The sequence below is a fragment of the Helianthus annuus genome, chromosome 16 (assembly GCF_002127325.2).
Source record: "Helianthus annuus cultivar XRQ/B chromosome 16, HanXRQr2.0-SUNRISE, whole genome shotgun sequence".
In the NCBI taxonomy this organism is placed as follows: domain Eukaryota; kingdom Viridiplantae; phylum Streptophyta; class Magnoliopsida; order Asterales; family Asteraceae; genus Helianthus; species Helianthus annuus.
In genome coordinates this window covers 146,918,808-146,936,611 of record NC_035448.2, presented here as the reverse complement: position 1 = coordinate 146,936,611, position 17,804 = coordinate 146,918,808, and the positions used below count along the sequence as shown (strand labels likewise).

Sequence of the window (17,804 nt, the reverse complement as noted above, 5' to 3'; positions counted from 1 at the left end):
AGCTGCATCTAGTGAATATTAAAAATGGTTGTTTTTTTTTTTTTTCTAGTGTGCTCTAACAACAATACCCATTATAATTCCTAGTGTACCATCTTTTACAACCTTAATAAAAGATAAATCAATGCCTAAATAATAACGTAAACAAATGAAAGCATTTAAAGGGGAAAAAATGCAGCCTGATTAGTGATAGGCAATTCATCAAATAATTGGTGAGCATTTTGTTGGTAAAAAAAGAGTAAACTTCCATTTTTCTCCCTGTGGTTTGGTCGTTTTAACGGTTTTGCCCCAATCCTTTAAAAATAGCCATTTTACTCCCTGATGTTTCGGTTTTGTCGCCAGTTTGCTCCACGACTCTAACTAAGTTAAAATTTTTAGTTAAAGTAAAGGTATTTAAGTAAATTTATATATAAGTATTTAATTTGGGGAAAGTGAATATGAGGTTGTTATACATCTAAGTTAGATGTGAAACCCTCAAAACGACGTAGTTTTGATTAAAATCAATCAAATCCCTAAATTTTTAATATTCTATCTTGGTATCATAATCCAATTCACTATCAACATCTACCGCTCTTCGTTCTCCTGTTTGATTGCCACTGACTTCATCGATCTCCAATCAAATCCTTAAATCCATATGTATTATCATGGTCGTAAAGTCTCACACTTAAACAGATAACAATAGTAATGAAATCTTAGTAACTTTTATTGAAAGCATTTCAACAAACACGTGTAATGCAATTCACCAAAAAATTGAGAGAAACATATGATTTATTTTGATTCTGGAATAAAATCTAGAAAAGCATGTAACTTGCAAATTGGTTTTGGCATAATAACGAGAAACGAAAGATTAATTTTGATTTTGATCGAGAAAAGCAATTCATCAAATATTGAGAGAAACATATAAGTGATTGATTTTGATTTTTAATTTTGATTGACTGCTATAAGGCAATAACCAGTCTACAGATCGATGCCCTATTGAATTTGTTGGATTGAAGAGGTTGTTAGAAACTGACGAATGGATAAGAAAAACTAAAGGGTTTTAACGGATTTTCGTTTTGATAAGTTTCGCATCTAACTTAGATGTATAACAGCCACATATTCACATTCCCCATTTAATTTTTATTCTATTATCAACTCTAAAAATCCATTCTTTTATTGAAAATGAAAAAAAAACATAAGTATATACACACACACATTAACACATATCTCATCCTCTTCTCTCAACCACAACCTGCAGAATGCAAACCATCACCACCACTCCTCCCCTTTCCCCTGCCACCACAGCCACCTCCTACAAACACGATCACAACCACCTACTACAGACCACCTTGCACAGCCCCCATCCAACCACCACCACCTTGCATCGCCCCCATCTAACTAGTTGTTACCACCATCCAGCCGCCACAACTCAACCACCAGCACTAGCCACCCTCTGCCGTCGCTGCCTCCTTTTCTCGTACAAACTCAACCGCCGCCTCACCAACCACATCTTCATCATCATCATCTTCTGCTTCCAAATTGTGTTGGATTCCTCCCAAATCTTCCACCTAGGGTTCCGATTGAAAATTCCAGAGGTATGTTTTTGGATTTGATTATGTTTGGTAATGATGATAATCGAATGAGACCGATCTGTACCTCGTGTTTCGAAGGTGTAATCGGTGTTTAAAAGGACGGATTGAAGCTGAAGGTGTTATCATCAGGATTAGATTTGGCTCGTCCTCTTCTGACATCTGAAAGGTTTGATTTTGATTCTATGATTGATTTTAAAGTGAATTTAATTTGTTTTTTTACATCAATTTAGTGTTATTTCTTCAGTTCTCTTGCTTCAAATTGTATTAGGGGTTTTGTATCAGGCTTGACTTTTGCTGACCAAATGCATATTTTAATTCATGAAGTTTACGAAATAAACCTGAATTAATGTTTTTTTAGACAAGGTTTGTAACTTTTTTTACATTTTGCAGTGCGACAAGAGATCCAGAACTGGAATGGTTGATTCATATGGTCAGGCAGTTGCAAAATAGACCCAGATCAAGAAATGATTTGTGTATGAGGTTAATTCATAAATTTGTGTGTTAATTCACAAATGATTTGCAACGGATTTGGGTGCACCGAGGAAACAAGTGAACAACCCACAAATTATTTTTGCAAAACGATGACCGAGCAAAATAGGTGGGGGCAGGTGGGTTGGGCGGGCTGTGCACGGTGGTGGTGATGTGGTGACGATTGGTGGTGGTGGAGAAGAGGGAGAATGTAGAGAGAGAAGAGAGAGGGCAAAGAGAGAAAGAAGAAACATAGGGTTCTGTTATATATATTATATATATTATATAGATATATTATAATCTTTATTTGTAATTTTACAAAAATACCCTTAGTTTTATACTTGAAGTTACCTAAGTACCCTTCCAGCTAACAAACATTTTAGATGGAGTTAATGCCATGGAGCAAAATGGAAAAAACATAGTAAACTATTGGAGTAAAATGGCTATTTTTAAAGGATTGGAGCAAAACCATTAAAACGACCAAACCACAGGGAGCAAAACTGTCACACCCCGATATTTAAAACACATCCCAGTGGGCCCGGGTAGGGAGTATCGTGACGTAAGATTGGTATCATCATACACACAAACACAGATAGCATAGCGGAAGTCTTGGAGTTAAAATATTATTACAAACTTAAGTGTCCAAACGTTCAAAAATAATAATACAGACTTGTTCGTAATAAAGATCCACAGGCGGATCGTAAAATGTACAAAAAGTAGATCAACATACTACTAGTCTTTATGCAAAGGAGTTGCAAATTCCTCTTCTAGCATTACCGAGCAACTTCTAGCCTATTTACATATCCTTGCACCTGTAACTTAGTCTTTTGAAAATACGTCAATTTACACTGGTAAATACAATCAACCGACTCATTTTGAAAACATTTTCAAAATCATTTTAAGTGCACAAGGCACATGATTTTATAATTAACTTGGGACAATTCAAAATGATCTTGTATACAGTTTTACATGCCTGTCAATACATATGGGGCCCAGTACTAAACATCGAGACATAATTAACCAACACGCCACTTAAACCCACAAAGGGGTTATCCCCAACTAGTGAGTAACAAAAACATTTTATAATAGCATTAGCATCTGCCAGGTGTATGCCTACACCCCGTGCTCGGTCGTGGCCATTAGCAACTTAAATGAGCCAAGGATATACAGGACACGGTCGCGTTAACCCCCAATGTTTAAGTTATCAGACAAAACAGATTAAAACGGGTTATGAAGATTTTGTAGTCACAATCCGACATATGATCGCATACCCGACTAAGCGGTATTAATTTACCATATCCCAAGCCCGTATAGGGAAAATTGGTTAAGAGTATTTACCTGGGCTAAAACTCGTCTTAATATGTAAGAATTATAAATAGCTTAGCCGTTAATCAATTAACTAAGGTAGGTTGCAATTTACCGGAATGCACTAGTCTGGAATGATGGTATAAATAACCAATTAGAATGTCAATGAGTCCTATTTAAGTCGTAGACAGCGATGACCGGAATAGAATGTGGTTTAAACCCAACAAGCACTAAGACTTGTATAATATGGGTAAACAATATACATTCTGGAATTTGAAGTAAAAAAGATAAGGTTTGACCTGTTTCTGTAAACTTACGTAAACTAGTTACATAAGCTTAACCGTATGCGTATAAGCGATATTGGTTAATCGGATGAGTCATGAACAAGTTCTATATGCCAATATACTTTAGAAAAGTTGTAACATAAGTAGGTTATCAACTTATATAACCATTAAGGTTTTAAAATCAAAATATGCCTCACAAGGGCATTTTAGTCATTATGCGACGTAATATAAGAACTTGCGTATAAACTAATATTATGAACATGTTCATTCTGTAAAAATACTTTATTTATGATATAATATCAGTAAGTAATCAAACATGTATGGGTTTTATGATTTAAGACCAAACTTATGTACCGTAGGGGCATTTTGGTCATTACATACATAGTTTGAGAACTTATTTAAAAATCTGAGTTATGATCAAGTACCTACTGTGAAAACATTTTAAATATGTTATAATATCAGTAGGTATTAAGTTTTGATTGGTAGTTATGGTTTAAAATCATACTATGCGCCAAAAGGGCGTTTCGGTCATTAAATAGCACAATTTGCGATCTTGTATCAAAACTCAGGTTATGATCAGTTTCATAATATCAAAATATGTTAGTTACATTAAAATATCAGTAGGTAAATCATTTGCAAGTTCGTTGTTGATTAAAACCTTGTTTATTGCAAAAAGGGTATTTTGGTCAAAGTTGGCATAATATAGAAACTTGCATATAAACTCAGAATCTGATTATGATCGTGTAATATAACCTTAGAGGGTTATGCTACATTATAATACGATCATAATGCAACTTTAATTCAATAGCTAACTAACCTAAATCGGGTCAGAATTGAAAGTCAAAGTAGAAGTCAAACTGCTCGACTTTCGGTTGCGAACCGACCTTAAAACTGGAATTCAAGGGCTGAACATGTTCATACATGTTCTAATTGTTAGGTCCAAAGTTTTACGCTTATCTTAATTACGTTTATTTATGTTTATTTGGTTTGGTTTAACACTTGGGCTTGGGCTAGGCCATGTGGGCCAATGGGGTAGAGGCTCCTTTAAATAGTTATGTATAGATTATTAGTGGTAGAGCTCTTCTATAGTGTCACCATGTAATCCCCAAAGGAGAACCTTGTACCCGACAATCCTAGGGATTGTGTGCAAGGTTCTCGAAGATCGTACCAGACGGTTCGTTGAAACCGTGTGCGATCTAATCAGCGACACTTTGATTTGTATTGAATATTTCTTTTTGTTCTTATGGATTGATCTTATTTTCCGCATTCGATTAATCCTAGAGTGATATCACGGGTTTTTCGGGACCTAACAAGTGGTATCAGAGCCATTGAAGTCTTTCAAAGGCTCGGTTTTGATATCACTCGAAGATCAAGAAGGAAGCTTTGCACAAGTGTCGGGGATGTGTGTTCGTAAATGGAAAGTTCTCCGGTTCCTAAGATCTAGTATTTCATCTACAGATCTGAAAAAACCGTTATGTGTTTTTTTTTCATCCAACTACACTCAGCTGAGTGTGTTGTAGAGAGAAAGATGGAGATTTCCGAGACGTCATCTTCGACAACACCGTATCCCGGAGCCGCCGTCACTGTTTCTTGTTCTTCTTCGTTAAAGTGTTAAAGGTGGTGACCGGAGGATGGTGGTGCACGTGGTAGTGGTCGGAGATATTAACAGTGACTGGAGATGATGAAGAAGGTGGTCGGAGAGTTTGCCGGTAATTATGACAGAGGATGGTTCGAGTCAAGTGACACCGGAGATGATGGTGAAGACGGCGACGGTGATGCGGTGGTGACTGGTGATGAAAGATTCGAATCGGTGATTGGTTAATGGTGAACAGTGAACGGTGAACGGAGGTTAGCGAAGGGTGAAAGAGACGAAAGAGATGGAGTTGCAGGTTTCTGTGAACGAGACGGTGGTGAACAATGTCCGTGATACGAAAACTCGATCTCGAACAAAGATGTATCTCGGATAATGTTGAAGGTGATCCGAGATGTTGATTCAAAGATGAATTGATGATGATGTTGGATGATCTTCGATGAAGATGATCCTAGACGGATGATATCGGATGATGATGAATGTTTCTATTTTTATCGGTAATGATGAAGAGTATAATTCGGAATGATTTTAAGAAGATGATCGGTGAATTGTCGTCATCGGAAAACATGGAGAAAGATGGTTTCATGTTGCTAACGTCAGGATGATGCAGCAAGAATATTGTGTGGCGGCTGATAAAATAAACCCTAAAAATCTAGTGAATCGTGAGTCGTTGGATGAAATGGTGCTGAAATCAAGATGGGGAATATCGGAACGGACCCGGGTATTCAACTGGTTTTGGTGCTGTGTTTGTTTTATTGTGGCCATGTGATATGGTGGGCCCCAACATTTACGCTGACTATATGTCTTGGGGGCACATATCAATTCAAAATATGCTCAAAGCATGTGGTATGATATCACATCAAATGTGAGTTTTAGCAGGTATGGAATTTTAATTTAAATGAAGAATTTTGGGCCTCGCAAAAGATCTGCTTCTTTGTTTTGGATATGTGCTTTGGTCTAGGTGTTAATGCAAGTCCAAACAAACAAGGGAAGCCCATGTCATATGGCAGCTTTGCCTATGGCAGCTGCTATGGGCCACACAATTAATTCTCATATTTAGGATGATGGGTGACGGTTGGGCTCCATTAAATGAGTGGATGGTAATTTTGGTTTGGTGCCACTAATGAAGTTCCACGTTTTGGATCATTTTTATCTGGGCTGTGTCTATTTGGATTGGAAGGTTTATAAAGGGTGGGCTCGTTCACTGCTGGGCCATTAAAAGACGAGACCCAAGATTGGAGATCATCTTCACCGTAATAAAGAGAGCATAAAACTAGGGGGAGATTGTTAGGTCCAAAGTTTTACGCTTATCTTTATTACGTTTATTTATGTTTATTTGGTTTGGTTCAACACTTGGGCTTGGGCTAGGCCATGTGGGCCAATGGGTAGAGGCTCCTATAAATAGTTATGTATAGATTATTAGTGGTAGAGCTCTCCTATAGTGTCACCATGTAATCCCCAAAGGAGAACCTTGTACCCGACAATCCTAGGGATTGTGTGCAAGGTTCTCGAAGATCGTACCAGACGGTTCGTTGAAACCGTGTGCGATCTAATCAGCGACACTTTGATTTGTATTGAATATTTCTTTTTGTTCTTATGGATTGATCTTATTTTCCGCATTCGATTAATCCTAGAGTGATATCACGGGTTTTTCGGGACCTAACACTAATATTAACTACCAACTTGTTTAAGTGTCAAAACATAGTTTATAACATTCACATAATCAGATTATAACATTTACGAAAACTGACCGTTTGACTTTTTAAATATTAAAACTTTGACCTGTCCATTGACCGAGTTAACGTGATTTTCAGGAGGTGCCCTTTTGAGGGATTAACACCTACATAATTACAACCATGTAACCATGTTCAACTCGAAAAATGGCTGGACCATAATGGTCTATTTCGAAAGTTAAAGGAAATATCGAATTTGCTTGACTTTTGGCTTAAAAAGCCTATAAAACGAAAATGCAGAAGAGAGAAACACTTGCAAGTGATCCTTGGATGAAATAAGACTGATTTGGATGCTCCTAAGGACCAGAAACTTCCAAAGAGGGAGATAGAATGATATAAAGAAGGGGTGCAAGTTCAAGTGTTGCAAAACACCTCCATTTATAATTGTGGAGGATAGATCACATGAACACAGGTGTTAGGAGGGTGTTAGAGATCAGTACACATGTCCCCCAACGTGGCAATAGCAGCCATGCAGCAAATGGTTTCGAAAAGTGGTAAACTTGGAGCCCAAACAAAATTCTTGTCGTTGTCACCTATTTACGGACCGTAGGGGTATACCCTTTGCGGTCCGTAGAGGATTGAGACACGCCGGGTTTTCCGAGTCCTTTACGGACCGTAGAGGCTTATAGCCTACGGTCCGTATACGACGACCAAATTCAGAAAAATTCACAAGTTTCCACATTTAGTCCCTCCACATTCCAACTTTCATATATAGTAAAAAATGGTCCCTCTCGTCCAACATTTGACTCATTTGAGAGTATAGACATGATCGTATAGCATCAAGCTTGCGATCCGTAAAGGGTCACTCAGAGGCATAGTTTCATCATGTTGACACCTTTAGTCCCTCCACATTCATACTTTTAATGTTTGGCAAAATTAGTCCCTCCCGGCCAACACTAGGCACAATTGGGAGTATGGACACGTGTCAGTACTTTACTGGACACAAAGTTACGAGGTGTTACATCCTCACCTCCTTAAAAGAAATCTCGACCTCGAGATTCTGTTAAAAAAGATGGGGGTACTTTTGTCGCATAGTGGACTCAACCTCCCATGTATATTCGGGGCCTCTACAGGCATCCCATTTAAACATTACAATAGGTATATACTTCCGTCGGAGCTTCTTAACCTGTCGATCCTCGATCAAAATTGGTTTTTCAACGAACCTCAGGTTTTCATCAATTCGCACATCTTGATGTGACATTGCTAGCGACTCATCGACTAGACATTTATTTAAACTACAGATGTGGAACACATTGTGAATTCCACTAAGCTCCTCCAGCAGGTTTAACTCATAAGCTACAGACCCGACACATTCGATTATCTCGAATGGTCCAGTATATCTTGGGCTTAACTTGCCCTTCTTCCCGTAGCGCATCACACCTTTCTAGGGTGATACCTTTAGCAAAACTTTGTCCCCTACTTGGAGCTTAAGAAGTTTACGCCTCTTGTCAGCAAAGCTCTTCTGCCTGTCCCTGGCAGCTTTGAGACGATCACAGATTTGTATTATCTTCTCCGTGGTCTCCAGGTCAATCTCTGGTCCTGAAAGTTGGGCTACCCCAACTTCAGCCTAATAAACGAGCGTTCGACACTTTCTCCCATACAAGGCCTCGAAAGGAGCCACCTTGATGCTCGTATGATAACTATTATTGTATGAGAATTCAATTAGGGGGAGATGGTCATCCCAGCTACCACCCAAGTCGATCACGTATGCTCTAAGCATGTCTTCCAATGTTTGGTTTGTACGCTCATTCTTTCCATCTGTTTGAGGATGGTAAACCATACTAAAGTTTAATCTGGTTCCAAAAGATTGCTGGAAACTTTTCCAGAAATGCGAAGTATATCTACTATCTTGTAACACCCATATTATTATATATCTTTTATTATTTAAATCTTCCAAAACGGGTCCCAATTTTTTTTATATATAGTAGCGGAAGCATTTCTACTAAAATAATGTGATAAAACAACCTTCTTTAAGATTCACATTATATATTTATCTGATAAGTTGAGTAAGTTTACATAACCAAAACATATTTAAATAACTCATAATTTGTACATTCGAAATGAGTTATAAACATATGTTCAATCCTTTAACATACCAAGGCTCGATCCGGCTCCTTGAATCACGAACTAGTGATTTACCTAAAAAACATTTTTTAAACAATTATTAGCCAACGTTAAGTGAGTTCATAATTTAACTATAATGTTTTCCATATCACAATTTTTCTCAACCCCACCATATTTCAACCATGGCACTTTATTGTTAACTGTGATTTATTATCACCCAACTATGTATTAATATTTGTCACTCGGAGGTGTATAAACAACCGCCACCCGTAGTCGAATTAACAATTGTCACCCCTAAGAGAATTAACGACTTTCACCCGTAGGCGAATTAACAACTATCATCCAAAACAACTTTCACTCGTAGGCGAATTAACGGCTATCTCCTGTAGGTGAATAAACAACCGGTCACCCGGCTATCACCCGTAGGAGAATTAACAACTGTCACCCAAAGGTGAATTAACGACTTTCACCCGTAGACGAATTAACGACTATCTCCCGTAGGGGAATAAATAACTGTCACCCAACTATCACATGTAGGATAATTAACAACTGTCACCCAAAGGTGAATTAACAACTATAATACCCACCACGTTCCACCCGTGGCAATCTTTATCACACGATGGTGATTCAACTCCCACCACGTTCCATCCATGACAATATTTATTTCATCCATTTAATCAACGTAATATCATTTATTTTAGTTTTTACTTTTGCTAATAATATTACGTTTACACAAATATTACCACACAAACAGCATTAAAGCTAATGTCACATAAAATCCACATATGACAATTTATAATCAACTATGATTTTAATAACTTTTCACATGAAAGTGATTTATCAAGTGATCACTCAAAGGTGATTAACCAATGGTAACCCCATAAGTGATAACCCGAGGGTTATTTTAATGTATCACACCAGTCCTTTGATAGCAACTTTTCCCCACTTTAACAACTATACATCATTTATTTTAATCCACGCAATTAATATTATTTCACACAATAATAATAAGTATTTTAACGACGACTATTTAGAGACTAAATTAATAAAATGATATATTGGTGAATCGTATGAACTCACCTGGTTGTTTAGATAACCCTTCTAAGGAATCATTTTCCAAATGCCTTTTACCTCCTGCCGTGAATTATCACCCGTCGAACATCGACATTTGTAGATTACTAACAGTCTAACACCATTTTAATTTCTCACTTTATATATTTCTTTATTGCTTTATATATTTCTTTCATAAAAGAAGCTACTGTGTCTTCTCTTTTTGTCAAGGCTCCGTATATATAGCCGTCCCACACTTGTGGAGTACGTTATGGGTGAATTTAGAATATTTAAAATATTTAAGATGATCATCTATTCAATACAGATGGCACAAAGGTGAGGTACATTACCTAAAGGTGTCATTCCTAATATTTTTTGACAGGTACGTGGCAAGTTTTACAAAGCAAAGTGTCCCCCAACAATTTAGTTGCATACTCTTCACTATCCATGCCTTGATTTATTATCGATTTATTTACAATTACACTTTTAAAAGAAGTAACCGAACCTTTGCATATGAATATTTGTTGTACTTAATTGTATATATTAATACTATGGGAAAGAATCCACTAAAAAGTGGATTTTGTCTAAATAAGCTGAGAAGTATTGTGATGATGTCACTCCTGATAAGTAGGAATGAATGACATTTTGGTTCTTATAAATAGGAGTGAAAATCACATGTGACATCTCTTTTGATTTTAAAATACAACATAAAAATCTAGTACAAAAAATCTAGTACAAAAAAATATAGCACAAAAAATGTAGTACAAAAAAATATAGCACGAAAAAATTTTAGCAAAAAAAATGTAGTATAAAAAAATACAGCACCAAAAAATTGAGAAAAAAAATTTAAGACAAAAAAATTTAGCACAAAAATATAGTACAAAAATCGAGCACAAAAAAATGTTATACAACATAGAATTACAACACATTTTAGTGAGTTTTTTTGTCTTCATATTTTATATAGCAATATACACTAGTAGAAAATTAGTTTTTTTAGGCGTTTTGTGAATGTATTTTGGGTGGTTCATTTTATAAAACCGCCCAGAATCTTTATTATATATTTTTTTTACTATAAAACCGCCCAGATTATATGTAAAAGCGCCCAAAAAACCTTTTTTATTATTTTTGATTGTTTATTGAATCATTTTTGGGCGGTTAACACTACAAAACCGCCTAGAATATGTGTAAAATCGCCCAAAAAACGTTTTATCATTTTTTATTGTTTACTTTAGGCGAATTTACAACAAACTACCTACGAATCTTACTCTCCACCTCCCACTTTCAAACAAAATATCAAAATCAGGTGCCCTAATTTCTTCCTCTCATCATTTTCTTTTTCTCTGTTCAATCCTCCATCAATATCAAGGTATAGTTACATATATTTATTATTCATATCTATACATGTATATATATTGTTGATTTATAATATATTAATTGGTTATATTTTTGTTATTTGTAGATATAACTGAATTATTCTGACCTTTTTTGTTCATCATTCAAAGAAGTAAAGGTAAAAAAAAGTTATATTCATGTATTCTATTTTTATAAGATTATTTATATGCATGTATTACGGGTGTTCATGATTTGGTTTAAAACCGTGAAACCACCCAAACCGTAAGTAGCGGTCTGGTTTTAAATTTCAACAGTTTGGATTTTGATTTTCATAAACCGTTACTAACGGTTTCGCTCACGATTTGACCTAAAAACCGTCAAAACCGGACCGTGAAGACCCCTAGTATGTTGGATATTTTTGTGCGAGTGTGTGTGCATATATGAATACCTATGCATTTGAAGATAACCTTGTAGAGTATACCCGTCCAAAATTTATCTAATAGAGATAAATTTTGGATTGTCCCCGTTGGGACTGCTTTTTGAATATTCTATCTCATTAGGACATGTGTACATTTAACGTGTTGACTATTTAAGGAAAGAATCGACAGTTGTTTCCCCTACTCCTTCGGGTTTGCGGTTTAACTGCATACTTGGGGAGTTAAGGGGAAACGCTGCCGATTTTTTTCTTAAATAGTTAACTCGTTAAAATGTATACATATGAGATAGAATATTCAAAAAGTGGGTTAGGATCCACCGCCTTAGAGTACCTATTAACAACTTGTACATAAACTGGATATCACTTATTTGATTATTTTAATTTTCAGATGGAAGATAGAGAATATTGGATGTACAAAAGTGGGCGTCCTTCTGAAATATATACGCAAGGCGTTTTTACTTTTCTTAGGGTTGCTGAAGCTCATCGAAGAAATGTTGGCTCTAAATGGATTTGGTGTCCTTGTATGATTTGTAAAACCTTTCAAAAAACCGAAAATATTAGAGATATAGAATATCATTTGCTTGCAAATGGTTTTATGCCTAGTTACACTTGTTGGTCAAAGCATGGGGAATCACGGGTTGATGGTGCCACGACATCGGTTAATTTAGACAATGAGGAATATGAAAATTTCCAATACGAGGACAATTTAAATGATGACGATTTAAATGAGGACATTTCAAATGATAACAATTTAGATGACATGTTTAATGATTTAGAGAATGATATCGGCGATAAAGGAAAATTACAACAATTACTTGAAGATGCAGATAAACCATTATATAGCGATTCTAATATTTCAAAACTTGAAGCTGTGTTAAAGTTGTTTAACTTGAAGGCAAAAAATAGATGGAGTGATACAAGTTTCACAGATCTATTAGTTGTTTTGCAAGACATTCTTCCAAAAGATAATGAGTTACCAATTTCGTTTTACCAAGCAAAAAAAATGATGAATCCAATGGGATTGGAAGTTGAAAGAATACATGCATGTCCGAATGATTGCATCTTGTATAGAAATGAGTACAAGAACAGTCATAAATGTGTTATGTGTGGTGAATCTAGGTACAAGCGAAAAAGTAAAACTGGTGAATACGATAACGATGTGACAAAAAATGGACCACCAGCTAAATTAATATGGTATTTTCCAATTCTACCGAGACTAAAACGATTATTTTCAAACGAGAAAGAAGCAAAATTATTACGATGGCATTCAGACGAGCGTATAAATGATGGGAAATTAAGACATGTGGCAGATTCACTTCAATGGAAGAATTTTGATAGGAAATATCCAGAATTTAGTAATGAGGTTAGAAACATAAGGTTTGGGCTTAGTTCTGATGGAATCAATCCTTTCAGAAATGCTAGCAGTCGTCACAGTACGTGGCCGGTTCTTCTTTGCATTTATAATCTTCCACCATGGCTATGCATGAAACGAAAATACATAATGATGTCGTTGTTGATTCCGGGTCCGAAACAACCTGGTAATAAGATTGATGTTTATCTGTCCCCTTTGATCGATGATCTAAATCTTCTATGGAATACTGGTGAAAATGTGTATGATGCTTATAAGAAGGAATATTTTAGATTGAGTGCCATGATTTTTTGCACCATAAATGATTTCCCAGCGTATGGTAATTTGTCCGGATACACTACCAAAGGTAAAAAAGCTTGTCCAGTTTGTGAAGCCGATACAAGTTCGGTGTATTTAAACAACTGCAGAAAGATGGTATACATGGGACACCGAAGATTCCTTCCGCAGGGTCATAGTTATCGGAATAACATGACGAACTTTAATGGAAATACCGAGACTGGAAAAGCACCGAAGAGTTTTGATGCATTTTCACGAGTTAAAAATCTAGATACTGTTTTGGGAAAAAGAACTCGTGTTGATAAAGATGGCATTTGGAAAAAAAGGTCAATCTTTTGGGACTTACCATATTGGAGGCATTTACAAGTTAGACATTGTCTAGATGTTATGCATATTGAAAAGAATGTATGTGATAGCCTGATCGGCTTATTATTAGACATTCCTGGAAAAACTAAAGATGGTATCAATGCTCGTAAAGACATGGAAGAAATGGGTATACGTAAAGAGCTTGCCCCCCAAGAAAAAGGTAATCGTATTTATCTGCCACCTGCGTGTTATACAATGTCAAAGGCAGAGAAAACAAAGTTTTGTAATTGTTTACATGATATTAAAGTTCCATCTTGCTATTCTGCAAACATTAAAAGGTTGGTGTCGTTGAAAGACCGTAAACTAATTGGTATGAAGTCTCATGATTGTCATGTTTTGATGACACATATGATTCCTATTGCTATCCGTGGATTGTTACCAGAGAGCACACGACACACAATCACAAAACTTTGTTTGTTTTTTAACATGATTCACTCAAAAGTTATTGATCCCGAGGAACTAGATGTATGGCAAAAAGAAATTACCATCACACTATGTGAGCTAGAGATGTACTTCCCGCCGTCCTTTTTTGATGTTATGGTTCACCTGGTGATTCACATCGTTGGAGAAATCAAGGCTTGTGGTCCTGTATTTTTGCGTTATATGTACCCTTTTGAAAGATATATGGGTGTCTTAAAATCTTTTGTAAGAAATTATAATCGGCCTGATGGAAGTATTGTTACAGGATATGCTTACGAGGAGGTGATTGAATTTTGTACAAGTTATTTGGAAGGTGTCAAAAGTATTGGTCACCCACAATCTCGTCACTCCGGTAAACTACAAGGGGTAGGAGGCGTGGGTATGAAAATATTGAACCCAAGTAAGGAAGATTTAGAACTTGCACATTTTTCTGTCTTAAATCATATGACTTGTCTTGCTCCGTATGTTAATGAACACTTGAAGTTAATACAATCAACCTACCCACACAAGAGCAAAATGTGGCATGAAATTAAGCATAACAAAGAGTTTTCTTCATGGATGAAAAAAAAGGTAACTGATGGTCAATCAATTGTTGAAACACTTGTGGAACAATTGGGGCAAGGTCCGGACTATAGAGTAAAATCTTACCAAGGGTATGACATCAATGGGTATACGTTTTACACAAAAGATCAAGACGGGAAAAGTACAATGCAGAACAGCGGGGTTACAGTAATAGCATCAACCAGTAGATACGATAGGACGAATCCTAATGTAAGGTTAGAAATCGCCAAAGAGTCTTATTACGGTGTCATCCAAGAAATTTGGGAGCTAAAATACAGCATTTACACTATTCCTGTGTTCAAATGCAAGTGGGTGAACAACAGTACAGGTGTTCAAGTTGACAAATATGGCTTTACACTTGTTGACCTTGCAACAAATGGCTATCCATCTGAACCATTTATTCTCGCTTCACATTGCACACAAGTGTTCTATGTAAATGACCCGAGTAAACGAAGATACCACATCGTATTACAAGGCAAACGACGTATCCTTGGTGTTGATAATGTCGTCGACGAGGAAGAATACGACCATTTTGACGACCTACCGCCATTTTCTGTTGGTATTCAACCGTTAGTTGAGCCAATTAGGGGCGCCACCTACTCACGATCCGACCACACCGATGGGATGTATGTTGACCCACCAAGTTAAACTCAATGATTAAGGTTTGATATGTATATATTATTTCTATGATAACTTTAATTTGTAGTCGTTAACTCTATTTTTTAAATAATTGTAGGATTTTGAATCAAGACGTGGAAGTGGACGTGGCTCGAGTATACGGGATAGAATAGTCAATTTTTCTAGGAATTTTTCGTTTAGTGACATTTCTTTGATCAATATTTTTATTTTTGTTGTTTGACGATCCCGTTGTAAAGCACGAGTCCTAAATCGACTTAGTTGTTTTTTTTCTTTATTTTAAGTTTTAGTCTAATTTTTGCGATTTAACAAGCCGCAATGCGCATGCCTGGTTCAACGTTGTTATGTCTACTTTTTATTCGGTTGAACAGTGTCGCTGCAAAGATCGTTACTTTTATAACTATGTTTTAACTATCTTGCCATACATATGAACTCGACCATAACCCGAATATTAGCGGGTTGACCCGAACCGGACCCGTTCAACCCGAATTTTGAATTTTAAACTTTCTTTTCGCAAATTAATATGTTAAAATTAAAATTTTACTTTAAAAAACACAAATATATACATATAAAATTGCATTTAATTATAAAACATTATGTCAATCTCTATTTTTAAGTTATAATTATGCATAAAATACACACCCAAATTGATTTATAACATAAAAATACTATAAACAATAAAATATAATATAAATGGGTTAAACGGGTCAACCCGTTAACTCGGCCGGGTTGACTCGAACCTGACCCGTTTAGCTAAACAGATTCGCGGGTTCAACCTGAAACTGACCCGAACCCGTTTAGACTAAACCTAAATCCACGAATTTCGTGTTAGGTTCGTGTCTTGTTTTCAGGCCGTATCAAAAGTTCACACCCCTATCCACACATGTGTCTTTAAATTAAAACCTCACAATAAAATTTTACTTAATTTTTTTATACTTTCCCAATAGTTCATTCATCCGACATTAAATTTTTTTTTTGAAATTACACTTTTAAAATTTTACTTTTACTATAATTCTCATATAAAATTATTGTATTCTCATAATATATTTCATGAAAATACCAAGTTATTTTCAAGCTATCCTTTGTTTTTTTTTTTTTTTTGAACGGCATAATAACTTTTGTTGTGTCTATGTATTATCCAACTAAATAGACTAATTCATTTTTTTTTTCAAGCCATCCTACAGAGCTTTGGGAACATGAAGCCACCCTACACATAGCTTTGGGAATATGGAAAACCACCCCAACTATAACCTCTTTTCTAATTTCCTTCACTTAATATTTACTCTTCTTCTTCTTCAAAGAAGTTCCAGACAAATCTAAGGGAGCTTTTAAATGTTGTTGTTTATCTTTGTATTCTCTTCTTAAAATCGAAATTTTAGTAAAATTAGTGCCCGCCAAAATCGAAATTTTAGCAAAACCCAGCCCGCCTAATCATAAAATCCAGCCCGCCCCACCCCTTGGAAACCTCCATCAAACCCATGAAATAAACCTCCATCGACAAAACCTCCATCATCTTTCTGGTCATTCATCTCCATCGCGCAGTTTCTACAGATTACGTCTTCCCCTTTTCTCAGTAAGAACCCTTGTTTTTTTTTTTTTTGCTTAAATCTTCAATTTTTTTTGCAAGCTTTTAGTTAAAATTCACTATTTTTGAATATACATGTTTATGTTCATATTCTTTGAGAAGTAGTTAAAGTTGAATATATGTTAGATTTTGTTGAATGTGATTCCACGTGTGGTGTCTTTATGTTGGATTTTGTGGGGTTTAAGAGTATCTTGTGGTCCCTTGATTCCATGTATGTTAATGTGAATTTGTCGATTGTGTATTTGGGTTCTCCTTGTCCACTGTGATTAATAATATATTTTGTTGGACTTTAACTCTCCAGATAGATAGATGAGGTGTTAAATATGACATATTATAATAAATTCACATTTGACCAACTGAACCCTTCTGTAAGTTGCATATTTGATAGGTTATATATTTTTTTGGGCATTTAAGGTAGGCTGCCATCTTTGATATATGATGAGTTTGTATCTGCCCTTTTCTAGATATGTTTGATACATCTCCCTTTGAACTTGAACACTTCATTCTTGCGGCCTTGTACGTTCTATGATACAGCTGTTTATAGATTACTATTTGTGTACTGTTTTGTAAGTCTATTTGTCAAAAAAGTATGAGACCGATGCCTTTAGGTTCTAAAGGCAAAGGCACGAGGCGCTAATATCGCGTACACCTGGCATTGCTATATGTACAACAAAACAAGTTCTATTTACAAGTAGATTCGTCTCACTCATTTGTTTTACATATTAACCTTTTCATTAACAAAACAATTTATAATTTCTTT

The 17,804-nt window shown here is 35.9% G+C and overlaps 1 protein-coding gene and 2 long non-coding RNA genes across 3 annotated transcripts; all 3 read left to right on the top strand.

Annotated features, from left to right (window-relative positions):
* Positions 1-1,154: 1,154 nt before the first annotated feature.
* On the top strand, positions 1,155-2,349 carry LOC110889657. Its single transcript, XR_002563827.2, has 3 exons — positions 1,155-1,571; positions 1,647-1,734; positions 1,959-2,349. It is a non-coding gene; the product is annotated as an uncharacterized LOC110889657 (long non-coding RNA).
* An 8,691-nt stretch (positions 2,350-11,040) lies between these two features.
* Positions 11,041-12,311, top strand: LOC110891780. Its single transcript, XR_002565553.2, has 3 exons — positions 11,041-11,429; positions 11,523-11,573; positions 12,220-12,311. It is a non-coding gene; the product is annotated as an uncharacterized LOC110891780 (long non-coding RNA).
* A 43-nt stretch (positions 12,312-12,354) lies between these two features.
* Positions 12,355-15,614, top strand: LOC110887795. Its single transcript, XM_022135364.2, has 2 exons — positions 12,355-15,449; positions 15,560-15,614. The coding sequence occupies exons 1-2, from the start codon at positions 12,355-12,357 to the stop codon at positions 15,612-15,614; spliced, it is 3,150 nt and encodes a 1,049-aa protein (XP_021991056.2).
* Positions 15,615-17,804: the final 2,190 nt, after the last annotated feature.